The sequence below is a fragment of the Gadus morhua genome, chromosome 2 (assembly GCF_902167405.1).
Source record: "Gadus morhua chromosome 2, gadMor3.0, whole genome shotgun sequence".
NCBI classification, from domain to species: Eukaryota; Metazoa; Chordata; class Actinopteri; order Gadiformes; family Gadidae; genus Gadus; species Gadus morhua.
In genome coordinates this window covers 2179047-2193174 of record NC_044049.1, presented here as the reverse complement: position 1 = coordinate 2193174, position 14128 = coordinate 2179047, and the positions used below count along the sequence as shown (strand labels likewise).

Sequence of the window (14128 nt, the reverse complement as noted above, 5' to 3'; positions counted from 1 at the left end):
AATGACTGTGTATGTATATATAAAATGTACATTTTCTTAAAAGCAAATAAATTGAGCATTTTGTCTCTTGAACTCGAAGACCCAGTGTAATTTTTTAGTGTTGGAATGCGGCCCATGTACCTATGTGCTTTGCTTTGCATTTCTAAGCTGGTTTGGAATGCGGTTGCCTCAGAGTGTAGGACCTGAATTTAACTGACTGTTTATCGCTATAGGCTTTGTGGCGCCCAGTAAAACACTGGTATTGGCTCGTTAAGCTCTCTGCAGTTGGACTAAGACACACCGGGACTGCTAGCATTCACAGAACATCAATCTGTTCTGTGTGTGCAGTAAAGTATAGTAATAGTGACGTTTTCATGATGTATATGACCTGGGGTTTTGGTTCGTGGCAAACTAGTCCACCTAAATGTCGTCTTTGCTTGCAGATGAAGGCGCTCTTACAGTCAGTTGATTCAAGCTTATAGATCACTTGCTAGGAAACCCTAGCTCACCCTAGTGTAATCAAATTAGAGAATCTACCTGCTCACCACATTCCCTTTCCATGTTCTTCAAATTTAGCCATCGAAGTCAGAAGTATTTCACGTATTTACACTACCATTCAAAAGTTTGGGGTCACTCAGAAATGTCCTTATTTTTTATAAGAAAATCACCGTTAGCCAAGATAACATTGAATTGACCAGAAGGAAAGTCTAGAAATTGTCGATTTCAAATGCAAATGACCATTCTCGCTGGAAATAGCTGAACTCTGAGTCTTTTGTGTAAGCGTGATGAAGAAACATTTGACACCCAATCCCTCAAGCGAAGCCGTCTGTTTGTTTGCTTGTTGTGGCACACGTCCTTGCCATATCTGCGGAGTGCTTTTCTTTTCATGTTGAATCGACCAACCGCTTGTTGGCGAGCTCATTATGGTGTGGTGGTGTTTGGCTGGACAGCCCCTTCGCTGGCGCTGGGGTCCGCCCTGGCTGTGACGCTCCTCTCCCACGACGCTGTAGTGGAGTCCTGCTCCCCTCGCGTTGAGTCTCCCGGTTCCTGGAGGTGAGGTGGTCCCCTTTGTGTTCCGCACATGAAGTCCGTTGTTGGACTTGGACCTCGACTGAACCTCACTACAGAGTGGTGGACTGGGGGGGGGTCGATCCATCTTTCTCTCTTTCTCTTTCTCTCCCTGTCTCACCCCTCTCTCTTGTCAGGTTTTTTCTCTTCGTCTAAAGGTCGGCCGCTTTGTCCCTTCAATACCTCACTCTCTCTGAGCGCTCTCACATCTCTCTTTATTGCCCTCTCCCTTTCTCTGACTCTAAAGGTCTAGCCCCTTGTCCCTCCAAAACCTTGTCCTCTCTTTGCTCTCTCCTCTCTCCCTCTCTCTCTCTTTTCACCTCCATCTCTCTCGCTCTCTGTCCTTCTGCCTGCTCCTCTCTTTCTCTCTGTCTCTTTCACTCCCCTCTCTCTCCCTTCCTCTCTCTCTCTCTCTCCCTCATCATCTCTCTCTCTCCCTCTCTCTCCCTCCCTATCTTCTCTCTCTGTCTCTGTCTCTCTCTCACTCAATCTCTCTCCCTCCCTCTTTTCTCCCTCTCTCCCCGCCCTCTCCCTCTCCCTCCCCCCTCTCCCTCTCCCTCCCCCCTCTCCTCAGGATGCTTCAGCCATGGCCACAGATTACCTCAGAGACCAGATCTGAGGCGGCGTCCACGGCGGCCCCAGACGACGGTTCCAGACGGAGCCTTTCGTCTCCAGCGAGGGACGGCGGGCCCTGTAAATCACCCCGATGTCAGCCAGCCTCCGCACTGGGGACCTGTTATTTAACAGCTATTAATGGGAACACTAATTTGAATTCAAGTCACTCCGGTGTCCAGATGACAAAACAGAGTCCAGCGCGCGGCCAGACAGTGACGGCCCTGAAGCCGGTTATTTACTGTTGCCTGCCGGGCTACTGCTGGCTGGATGATGGGGGGGGGGGGGGGGGGGGGGGGACACACTGGCTCTTTGTGTTCCCCTCACAGGGGAACGTCTTGTTGCGAGGTCACGGTTTACTTGAGGATAGAGACGTCGGCGTGAACGGCTCCAGGGACGTTGTCGTCATCGTTTGGGTGGATTTGGTCACACAAAGGGTTTACAAGCCGTGTGGTTCAGAATTCGTTTGCGATTCCCGGCTGTGCGACTGAGGGTTATTCTAGGTCGCCCTGGGTGAGAGTTTGGCAAAAATAGTATGCTTAATTAATTCGGTGCAAAGGTGTGCGTTGGTGCGTGTGTTTGTTTGTTGGTGTGTGTGTGTGTGTGTGTGTGTGTGTGTGTGTGTGTGTGTGTGTGTGTGTGTGTGTGTGTGTGTGTGTGTGTGTGTGTGTGTGCGAGTGAACTTTTGTGCGTGCACGTGCATGTGTGTGCAAACACTTGGAAGAAAAGATCTGAAGGACCAATGGAAAATGTCATCAAATCAACCTGATTATTCCACCATTTATTAAAAGCAAGCAACACAAAATCCTTTGTGGATAGTTCATTCTGATCCTAAAAACACAGACCACTGTTTCCAGGAACCAGGCAGATCTCTGGGCCCCCCGAAACCCCCGGCAACCGAAACAACTGGGGGACTCCTGTCAAAAGGAAGTCCGTAAAAGTAAATGCAGTGTGAAGCTTTGACGTGCCGGCCCCCCACAACGCTAAGGAGCTGCGTCCATCAGGCCCCCGGGGACCCCCCTGTGTGCCTGGACGTCCCCCCAGCGTCTGATGTGGGGTAGAGGGTGGAGGCCGGTGGGGTGGGGCGGGGTAACACCGGAGAGAGATCGATCACAGAACGATGAGTCCACGTCCAGTCACGGATTTTAGACTCGGTATGCCCGTGAATGTCTGATATATCAGACAAATATAATAATATAATATAATATATTATGCATAATTTGCATATAATAATATGCAAATATATTTGCATTAGATCAAAAATGTATATGTTGTGAAAAAATGTAATGCACTCAAAAATGGATGAATGTCAAATGCTCTCAAGTCTGAATCAATATCTCTTCAACATGAATCCATTTTTAAACCCATCAAAACATCCTTAACTATCGTGACTTGTTCCTTATTGCAGCCGAAGCTATGACTGTGCTGCCTCTGACCCCAGGTCTCCGCCCGGCCCTCATACGTCACGGTAGTGCTACACGCTGGACCCGGTCCATCTCTCTCTCTCGCTGCCAGATAATAGCGCCGCTAACATTTTGCACAGTGGCCCGCTGTAATCTATCGAGCGCTGCTGTCCAACCTCATTAAGCCCTGTGGTTTTCTCCTCCATGAGAGTGTGCGAGGTGAGAACTGTTAGCTTCTACTGTTCCCCTTTGGGTCTGTCCACCATCTTTCTGTTTGGCCTCATGTGGAGCTGATGGCCAGCTCCTGTCACTCAGACTCCCTTTCATTAAATTAAAATAGAAAGAGAGAGAGAGAGAGAGAGAGAGAGAGAGAGAGAGAGAGAGAGAGAGAGAGAGAGAGAGAGAGAGAGAGAGAGAGAGAGAGAGAGAGAGAGAGAGAGAGAGAGACAGAGTCAGACTATGGGGGAGAAAAGGGGGAGAGTGAGGGAGGTGTGGTTGAGCACAAACAATCCCTGGCTCACATCTTTATTTATGCCAGGTCTACATCAACCCCTCTGCACTGCTCTCTCTCTTTCTGGCCCATTCACTGAACACACACACACACAAAAACAAACACACACACACACACACACACACTTAAACACACACAAAAACAAACGCACAGATACATACACACACACACACACACACACAACTTTGGCCTCCCGCTGTCCCACCCTGTGGCCTCTCTCCGCTCAGGACAGAGCGAGGTGGGGGGGGGGGTACCCCTATATAAACCCGGCCCTCTCCCAGTCCCGAGTCTCACTCCCTCCCGGTGATCATGATGGACGCTCAGAGGGTCCAGTCGTCCTACAGGAAGCGCTTCGGGTCGCAGGGCTCCGGGTCCGGGGGGGGCGGCGGCGGCGGCGGCGGCGGGAGTCTCAGGGCGGGGAGCCTCTCCTCTAGCCGCTACTCCTGGCACGGCGGCAGCAGCCTCCCCCGCCACCTCACCCATCACCCCGGCGCCGCTCTCTCCCCCTCCCTCCGCCTCTCCCTGGGCTCCTCGGCCGGCGGCGGCGGCGGCGGCGGCGGCGAGCGCCTGGACTTCCCGGCGGACTCGCTGATGAAGGCGCACTACAAGGAGACCCGGACCAACGAGAAGGTGCAGATGATGGGGCTGAACGACCGCTTCGCCAGCTACATCGAAAAGGTGCGCTTCCTGGAGCAGCAGAACAAGATGCTGGTGGCCGAGCTGAACCAGCTCAAGGCCAAGGAGCCCAGCCGGCTGGGCGAGATCGTCCAGGAGGAGCTGCGGGAGCTGCGCCGGCAGGTGGACGGGCTGGGGACAGCCAAGGGCCGGCTGGAGATCGAGAGGGACAACCTGGCCGGGGACCTGGCCACGCTCAAGCAGAGGTCAGGAGGTCACACCCTGGGAGTTTACAGGAACCAGGTGGTCTAGTGCAGTGGTTCTCAACAGGGGTTACGTGTACCCCTAGGGGACCTTTGGCGTACTGTTGGGTGTTTCTCACTAGATTGTGGGTGTTTGCAGCATTCAAATGTTCATGTTTACAATGCCAAATAGATTGTACTTACACAAACTTACGACAATAAAAATAAATGTACCGTAATCTAAATAATTAAAACCTTGTTTTGTCACGTGAAGTATTGCTGTGGCAATTACAAACACAACGATGTCTTCCCATAATGACATTTCACGCTGCATAATTAAACAATGACGAGATCACCATAGCTACCCAATCACACTCCTATGCTGCCACGCTTCAGAAAGGAGGCGTTATTCCGACGCGACGTCACGATGTGACTAGGCCTATTTACTCTAATTCGATCCATACCGACGATGGCTGGTATTTGAGGAAATGAGAAGAATGTAAGCCTTCAAATGAGTCACAGCGATTCAGTCGGGATTCTTCTTCCTGTGCAGTGCATTAATATGCAGATTGGATTCATCTCGTTCGGAATGTGCAGCTTTGCATTCCGGGAAGGCTTTCTTTTGATACCTCATCCTTCCTTCCAGACGGTCTTCCGATGGCCAACAGCTGGTGGCCATGCATGAGCCTCGCACGTTGTTTCCATGGTTGTGGTCGAGAGTCATGATGCGTGTGTGTTAGTTGTTCTGTAGACGGGGTTAAAGGTCACGGTGTTGTTCCTGCTGCTCTCTCCCCGTGAGACGTCCCGTTCCTAAACTCTGCATGACTGAATGCAAATGTCACGTGTGTGTGTGAGTGTGTGTGTGTGAGTGTGTGTGTGTGCGCCCATGTGTGTGTGTGTGTGTGTGTGTGTGTGTGTGTGTGTGTGTGTGTGTGTGTGTGTGTGTGTGTGGGTGTGTGTGCGTGTGTGGTTGTGTGTGTTAGTTGTGGGTGTGGGTGTCCGCTTTGTGTATGCATGTGTGTGTGTGTGTGTGTGTGTGTGTGTGTGTATGCATGTGTGTATGGATGTGTGTATCCATGCGTCTGTGTGTATGCATGTGCGTGTGCGTATGTTTGCGTGTGTGCGTGTGCGTGTACGCGTGTGCGTGTGCGTGTGTGTGTGGAGGTCCTTTGTGCCCTCTGAGGCTCCTCCCCCCTGGGAAAGGTTCCTGGCAGCCAGACGGAGATGGATGTGCACTGAGGCGCGAGCTCTCTGTTCAGCGCATAGCGCTAGGCAGGGAGCTAGCGCGGCGCGGCGCCGCACACCGCGCTAAAGGTCTTCTGATCCCCGCAGTGATGCAGGCGCCGCGGGGCTAACAAGGCTAACATTAGCATGCATAAATTCGTTTTCTTTTTGGCCTCATCTGTTTTTGTTCTCATTGGAACAGTTTAAAACGTGTAGTTTTCTGAAATAAAGTAACGGGATGCAATAATGTACTACAAAACATTTAATAATTGATAATTAATATATTTTCTAATGAATACTTTATCTTGTCATTGTGTGTGACGGTTAATCCCGATCATCTGTGAATAACATGACGCGTTATTGATGCTGTGTTAATGACTCAAAGTGTCCGGAATGGTTTTAGTTCTGGCCACCTGCTGTTTTTCTTTGTTTTATTGATGTCGTAGCGTCGAACCATGAGAAACACCAGACTCACTTCGATATTAAACACAACGCTGCAGGCAGCATATGGCTGCTCTGGTTTGGGCGCAGAGCAAGACAAATGGATCTGTAACTGTTACGTGTCTGTAACGACTCCTAACTCCATTGTTATGCCTGTCAGTGACTCACCCTGCCTTTTTATCTTGGGTTCTTCTCAGATTGCAAGAGGAAACTGGGCAGCGACAAGACGCGGAGAACAACCTCAACGTTTTCAGACAGGTACCTGCGTTGCCGTCTCTCTACAACGATGTGCATCGGAACGGTACGTCTATATGAATAAGCATCGCTCACTTCCTGCCCTGCGACAGGATGTGGACGAGGCGTCTCTGAACCGCATCCAGCTGGAGAGGAAGATCGAGGCCCTGAACGATGAGATCGTCTTCCTCAAGAAGATCCACGAGGAGGTGAGCGCCCCCTAGAGCCTCACGTCTGCCAATCGATCAATGAGTCAAAAAATCAATCAATGAGTCCAGAATCAATCGATGGGTCAAAATGATAGGAGTGAGTCCAAAATCAATCAGTGAGTCCAAAATCAACCAATCGACGAAGAGTTGAATTAATGGTCCATCATTGCATGTTTCACGCGTCAGTGTCGTTGAGTATCTGTGGGCGGTAACATGCTACACGCCTCTTAGGTGCCGTCCCTTGGCTCCTCCACAACCAGGGACGACGGGTGGTGTTGGAATCCGGTTTATTGTGAGGTCTGCAGACAATGACACATGAGCGGGGGCTCCATGCCGCCATGCAGGACATCTTCGCTGAGTGTGTGTGGTGATGGCTGGTTCAACCTGTTGCACATTGATTGCTCAATGTACAACAGGTGTGCAGCCTCACCGAACCCCACAGTCCAATGGGGCAGGGTCGAGAGATCTCCATCCTTTTACACGTCCCTTCAGCCTCCAGCTATCCACCTCCTCTAACCCCTCCTCCCCCTCCCCCTCCCCCTCCTCCTCCTCCTCCTCCCCCTCCTCCTCCTCCTCCCCCTCCTCCCCCTCCCCCCTCCTCCCCCTCCGCCTCCTCCCCCTCCTCCTCCTCCTCCTCCCCCTCCTTCTCCTCCTCGTCCTCCTGTCCCCCTCCTACCCCTCCTCCTCTCCTCCCTCTCCTCCTCCTCCTCCTCCTCCCCCTCCACCCCCCCCCTCCCCCTCCTCCTCCCAGGAGCAGCGGGAGCTCCAGGAGCAGGCTCTGGCCCAGCAGGTCCACGTGGATCTGGACGTGTCCAAGCCCGACCTGACGGTCGCCCTGAGGGACATCAGGGTGCAGTACGAGTCCATGGCCTCGTCCAACATGCAGGAGACGGAGGAGTGGTATCGCTCCAAGGTACACCAAGAGGCCCACCGTGTGTGTGGGGGGGGGGGGGGGCATCTTGACGTCATCTTTAAAGGGGTGATATCATAACACCGGGTGTAAGTGTAATTAGTCGTTACAAGCCGTTTGAATACTTGCCCTTCCCTGTGCCTCAGCGACATCACCAAGTGGTAGTGTCAATCTAGGTGTATGACGATCCATCCAGCGTACATCTAGGTGGCCACGCCCACTAGCGATTTCACCAGTTATCACACTCACACCTGGTGGCATAATATCACCCCTTTAATCAGAGTTGGATAAATGACGTCAACGGTTCGACTTTTCTGCATGAACTCTCTCATGCCAGCAACCAGCCAAGCGTGACGTTCCCCTTCTTGCAAAAGAATAACAACGATTAAACTGTTTTTCTGTCCCAGTTTGCCGACATGACGGACTCGGCGGGGCGGAACGCGGAGGCCCTGCGCCTGGCCAAGCAGGAGGCTAACGACTACCGCCGGCAGCTCCAGGTGCTGACCTGTGACCTGGACTCCCTCCGAGGAACGGTGAGTCCACCAAACGGGTTTACCCTCGTTTGGTTTGGTCGGCGAGACTCGCCCTCGAGTGCACCGACGGCACCCCATTGGCCGCTTACCGTCATCCTCATCATCATCATCATCATCATCATCATCATCATCCTTGTCATCATCATGACGAAGGGCAGCAGTGACTCAGGAGATAGAGCGGATTGACTCGTAACCGAAAGGTTGCTGGTTCGATCCCCGGCTCCTTCCCGGAGTGTCGAGGTGTCCCGGAGCCAGACGCCTCACCCTAGATGCGTCCGACGTCGCCTTGGGTGTCTGACAACGTCGCCGGTGTGTGACTGTGTGCATGAATGGGAGAATAATAGGAGATGTTGTTAAGCATCCTCATCATCCTCATCATCATCCTCATCATCATCTTCTTCGTCCTCGTCGTCCTCAGAACGAGTCGTTGGAGCGCCAGCTGCGTGACGTGGAGGACCGCTGCGCCACGGAGACGGCGAACTACCAGGACACGGTGAACCGTCTGGAGGACGAGATCAACGGGCTGAAGGAGGAGATGGCCCGCCATCTGCAGGAGTACCAGGACCTGCTCAACGTCAAGCTGGCCCTGGACATCGAGATCGCCACCTACAGGAAGCTGCTGGAAGGGGAGGAGAGCAGGTGAGGGACGCCCGGCGGTTAAGGCTGGAGTCACATTTACATTAAGGGCGCTTAGCAGATGCTTTAATCCAAAGTGACTTACAATAAGTACATCTGTCAAAAGAAAGAGAAACAACAATATACCGCTGTTCAACCAAGTGCCAAGCGCTACCAATCGCTAGGTTACCCCATTCCCTGTATACAACAAAGATAGCTAGGATGAGATTAGCTGGATGAAGTTAGCATGTACTGGTCTGTGGTGCTGTATGACGCTGTCTGACGCCGTCTGACGGTTGTGGTGGTTTTCTGTAGGATCACAGTTCCTGTGCAGAGTTTCGCCAATATGCAGTTCAGAGGTGAGTAAGGGATTGAAAATAATGGCAAGATATATAGCTATATGGATGACTACTAGGGATGAGATAATTCAATTAAAACAAATTAAAACTGAATTTTTTAAAAATGTTTAAGGGTATTTTTTACACTTCTAAAACCTTTTTGTGGGAAATGTTTAGCCCAACTTAAAATGTAGTAATTCTAATTTTGTCTGTAAACATCTATCCCTTCATATCATCAGGTATTATGTTGGGGAACTATATTTATCTATGTTTGTCCTTGCCATCATTTACCTTCATGCAAACAATGCTGCCAACATATCAGATATACCGGGTAGGCTTTCCCACTGGGATTCACACGTCGTGATTCACATTTACATAAGACTCTGCTCTCTCCTCCTTCAGAAACAAACGTCGACACCAAACCCCCGGAGGCCACCGTGAAGAGAAGAGTCTTGGTCCGCACCGTGGAGACCCGAGACGGGGAGGTGTGTGTGTGACACTTTGTTTAGTCGCGCCACTTCGCCTCCTTCGCCTGTAGGGGGCGGTGTGTCGCAAGTGTGGAACACAAATCACAAGCGTCCATACACACCTGAGGCCCCGAGAAGACAATAAACCACAGCGCCTCACACTAATTATGGCCTCTACTCCGTCTAAATCAACTCTTTTTCTTTATTTCAGATCATCAAGGAGTCCACCGAGGAACACAAGGATCTGCCCTGATCTCTGTGTCTACAAAACAACAAAAAAAGAAAACTAGCCAACCACTAACTTATGTATCCATATTAAAAATCGACCCTAGAATCATAAAAGCCCCTCCAAACCATCAAACCAATTACGAAGTCATGATTTTCCTCATGATTCTCCCCAAACGATAAAGACCCCTCTTTGTTAGGCGGCCCGCCTAACAAAGAGGGGTCTATATCGTTTTTGCCTAAACCAACAAAAACCCAGATATAAATAAACGTTTGTACTTTCTGTCTGACGAATGCGAAGGGTTTTAACGCTCTGGTGGGTTCTGGTCTGAACAGAGGAAGTGTTGAGAGAGTGACGATCGGGGACACGTTGTACGTGAAGTCTGAGTTTGAGTTCTGCCGCGAGTCGCGTCCGAGCGCGGCGACTCGAGGGAAGGCGGCGGTGTAAAGTGAACGAGGGGAGCGGGGACCGAAGCGCAGGTGTCTGCTTGGTATTTTTATCCTTCCCGGGTGCTATGAAGGAATCATTGGGTGCCGGCTTCTGTGTGTGCGTGTGTGTGTATGTGTGTGTGTGTGTGTGTGTGTGTGTGTGTGTGTGTGTGTGTGTGTGTGTGTGTGTGTGTGTGTGTGTGTGTGTGTGTGTGTGTGTGCGTCAGTATCAGATTTACTTTTAGTATGGAAGAGTGAAGGTGTGTGTGTGTGTGTGTATGCCTGGTGTGTGTGTGTGTGTGTGTGTGTGTGTGTCAGTATCAGAAATACTTTTAGCACGGAAGAGTGACGGTGTGTGTGTGTGTGTATGGTGCGTGTGTGTGCGTGCGTGTGTGTGGAGAGCATCTACGATAACACCCCCCCCCCCCCCCCCCCCCACGGGAAGAGGAGAGGAGGGAAGAAATGACTGGAATGTGTACCGTCCCTCCCCCCCCCCCCACCCCCACCACCTCCTCCACCCCCCCCCCCCCCCTCTCCCCACCAGACCTCCTCCACCCACTTTCTGAAGTGCTGGCGTGATAGCGGGCCCGCGGACACTCAAGAGGGTGCTCAGATAAGGAGGTGAGGCGGACGGACTTCGTCGGTCTCCATGGTCACCACCCCTCCCCCCCAAACCCTCCCCTTCTCTCCCCCCGACCCCCGTCCCCCTCCTCGCCCCCAGCGGGGAAAACTTTTCGGTTTGTCGTGTACTTTAACGTTAGAAGCATGACGAGGTCTGTTGTTGTTGTTGTTGTTGTTGTCAGCTCTCGTCCCCTAAAAGCTCTACTAAAAGCTATACTGCGATAACAACCATAACGTTAAATCCATAAAGTAGATCTGCAGTGAGGTTTTAGCGTATAGAGTGTAACCCGTAACACTCGCTGCAGTCCTCGTTGTTGACCTTCAGTTCTAGATGTTGTTTTGTTCTCTGACCTTGTGTGTCTACGCACACGACTGTGGTAGAAAAATGTCAAAATAACCATTGCATTGAATCCCTAGACTATCTCAAGTTGTTAACTGCAATAAAAGACGTTGTTGCTTTGAACATTTAAACATTTCTTCTCCTTTTTCTAGGGTTAGGGTCCTACTTTATTGTATTTGCGTGTGTGTGTGTTTCAGATATGCTTTTGGAAACTTTACTCTAGAACTCTACTGGCCAATTCAATGATATTTAACCTAACTCACTCCACTTCTATAGCCTGGGTCGAGATTCTGGACCACTCAGTTCATGTTGTGGTAAAGGTCATCTTTCTAAATGGCAATGCTTTTTAGACGGATCCATAACATCACAATCCTATTAGAATCCATCTCGTCAGCATATACGTTTGTGTCCGACCCACCAGTGGTATTTCGCACCAGTATTCCTTTAAAGTTCCTGAACCTTTTCTGAACAATCCCCCAGGAATCCTCCCCAGTGGGTTCTGTATAACAAACCATCAGAAGTCGGGTTGACCTAAAGCTGCTGAAGGTATAGATCCAAGGACATGAGTGTACCCATGCGTCTTTGTACTAAATCTGTATGTGGGTTTTATGTGTTGGAAGCTGACATGTGCTTCAGCAGAGAGGACAATTATCACGAGAGCGTGCGTGTGCACGCGCGTGTGCACGTGTGTGTGTGTGTGTGTGCGTGTGTGTGTGTGTGTGTGTACAGTACGGTATGTATATCTCATGTCCCAGCCCTTATCTAAGGCATGGTGGTCTCAGGTCTGCTCTACAGCAGACAGGCCGCGACGGGCGAATTCCGTCCAGATAAAAGTCTCTGTTGGCTGACGTAGAAGGCGCTCGGGGCCCCATTGATCCACCCTCACTCCGTCTCCCAGGCGAGGTGGGGGGGATCTTAGAGGGCAGGGTTACCGATAGCTGGGGGATTCTCTTGCCAATTATCTTGTGTGAATAGAGTCGTTGCCACGCAGGCCATGGGAACCAGCATCTTCCACACAGGAGGGTAAACATGAAGGCGCTGCTCTTCCCTTTGTTTGTCACGCGGACCCCAACGCTGTCGGTTCATTCAGATGTAAAACAGATGCATGATGCTGGAAACTGCTGTAGAGACTGTAAGGTCACATATTGTGACCCGTTGCCCTAATTTAAAGTATTTTGTGTATTTTTTAATCAAATACAAACACTTTTAAGAGGTATTTGTTAGGGGAGTTGCTAAACAATCGAAAGAAAACAAAGCCAGTATTTGACGGCGTTTGTGGCTGTTTTCATCAGATAAGGTAGTTTTAAGAGATCTTTTTTTATGGAGTTGCCAGAGAATGTAAAGGAGAAAGAAGCCCTTATTATAAAGCCTTTGTGGCTTTTTTAATCGGATAGAAGTAATTTTAAGAGGTAATTGTTAATGCCAGAGCATGTAAAGGGTTAAACCATGATACGTTTTAAAGGGATAAAAATAATAATAATTGTGGCTCTCTGTATCCGTGCAACGTATCGCTCTTTTATCCATTTACCCACTCATCCCCTCAGCCATCACACACAGCCCCCACCTCGTCTATTCACTAAGAACACAGCCCATTGTGGAGGAAAGTCTGGACTATTAATTTGTGTAGCTAAACAAATTTCCATTTACAATGGAGGCCTTTCTTGCTTTGAACCAATTCCATCCAGATCGAGTAATACAGGACCCTGCAAGTGTGGCTGCATCACATCAGACAGAGCAGTATGGTTGTACTCATCCTATAAGTTAACGGATTGTCCTTGCCATCACACCAACGACACGGTGGGAAGGCATGCGTCCATGCCTTCTCATTGGTTAATTTTAGCCCGCGGTTCATCAAGGGGCTTTCCGCGACAAACAGCAGAGCTTATAGCAGGCCCGATCGCCTCTCTGCGATACCAATTACTAAACACTTGTGTTGTCACGGCTCGCAGGGAGGTGAACCCAAAGGCAGAGATCAGACCAGGGGTCGAGGGAAAACCAAGCTGTTCTTCGCCTCAAACAGGCGGTCGGAAATAATCAAACAAGGAACCGGAAAACTGGGAGAGAATCTAGAGAACAAATGGATCGCATTTAAATAGTGCTTTTATTAGAAGCGGCCACTCAAAGCACTTTACAATTATCAGAACCATTCACACAAAGTCTGTGTCCAGCATGCAAGGCGACAGCCAGCTCGTCGGGAGCGGTTAGGGTGAGGTGTCTTGCTCAGGGACACCAGGAATCTAGAAATAGTTAGGTCTTCCGGTTTTCTTGAAAATCGTTCATCCGAGTTTAACTAGCCGGGTGCATTGCTGAGGAGGACCCAATGAAGGGTTGGGAAGACCACTCCTCCAGAAAGATGCAAACAGCAATACTGGAGACACAGCAGTCGGCCCAGGGCCAACCGCAGAATTCAACCGCAGAATTCAGCAGGAGATTTCAACAGGAGATTTCAGCCATCTTGGGCCCAGCAATACTGGACACAGCAATCGGCCCAGGGCCAGATCAACCATATATGCAACAGGGCAAGTGCCAAGGGGGCCGAGATCGCTACAGCCTGAGCCTAACACTGAGCCTACCCACAATGCAACAGACTCCGAGCTGCCAGACCCGAAACTGACGCCGGATCAACGCAAACTCAGCCCGGACACGTGACTTAATTCACAATTCCACATCCCTAAAAATAACGATGCATAAATGGAGAAGCCGGGAGGACTGCTAGGGGGGGGGGGGGGGGGGGGGGGGGGGGGGGGGGCATTGCATCTGTGAATCAATAAGCTGTCTTTATATCAAAGAGTAGTTAGGAGTACAGCATGCCTCTGTATTACGTTCTGTAACAAAGGCTAAGCTGTTAACATTTCATCATAATTTATCATTTGAATGTTTTTCATGACGAAGTCCACAGTTTGATTATTGTTTGGCTTGGATGTTGGTTCCCCGGGGCCCAGTGGTGTGTTGATACGGCCCTTAATCGACCCTTTCTAAACAGACCTTTTTATAGTTTTGAGCGGGCCCCTCACTAACGAACAGAGGTGGACCTAGAGCTGTCAACCTGAACGACGTTTGTCAGCTTTTTTGGGGGGTATAATAAAGATGTGACTGAAGAAGCAAGTCCATG

The 14128-nt window shown here is 50.4% G+C and overlaps 1 protein-coding gene across 1 annotated transcript; it reads left to right on the top strand.

Moving 5' to 3' along the window:
- The first annotated feature begins 3855 nt into the window (after positions 1-3855).
- On the top strand, positions 3856-9909 carry gfap (glial fibrillary acidic protein). Its single transcript, XM_030348586.1, has 9 exons — positions 3856-4454; positions 6293-6353; positions 6443-6538; positions 7290-7451; positions 7856-7981; positions 8400-8620; positions 8912-8955; positions 9337-9419; positions 9613-9909. The coding sequence occupies exons 1-9, from the start codon at positions 3883-3885 to the stop codon at positions 9652-9654; spliced, it is 1407 nt and encodes a 468-aa protein (XP_030204446.1). The 5' UTR covers positions 3856-3882; the 3' UTR covers positions 9655-9909.
- Positions 9910-14128: the final 4219 nt, after the last annotated feature.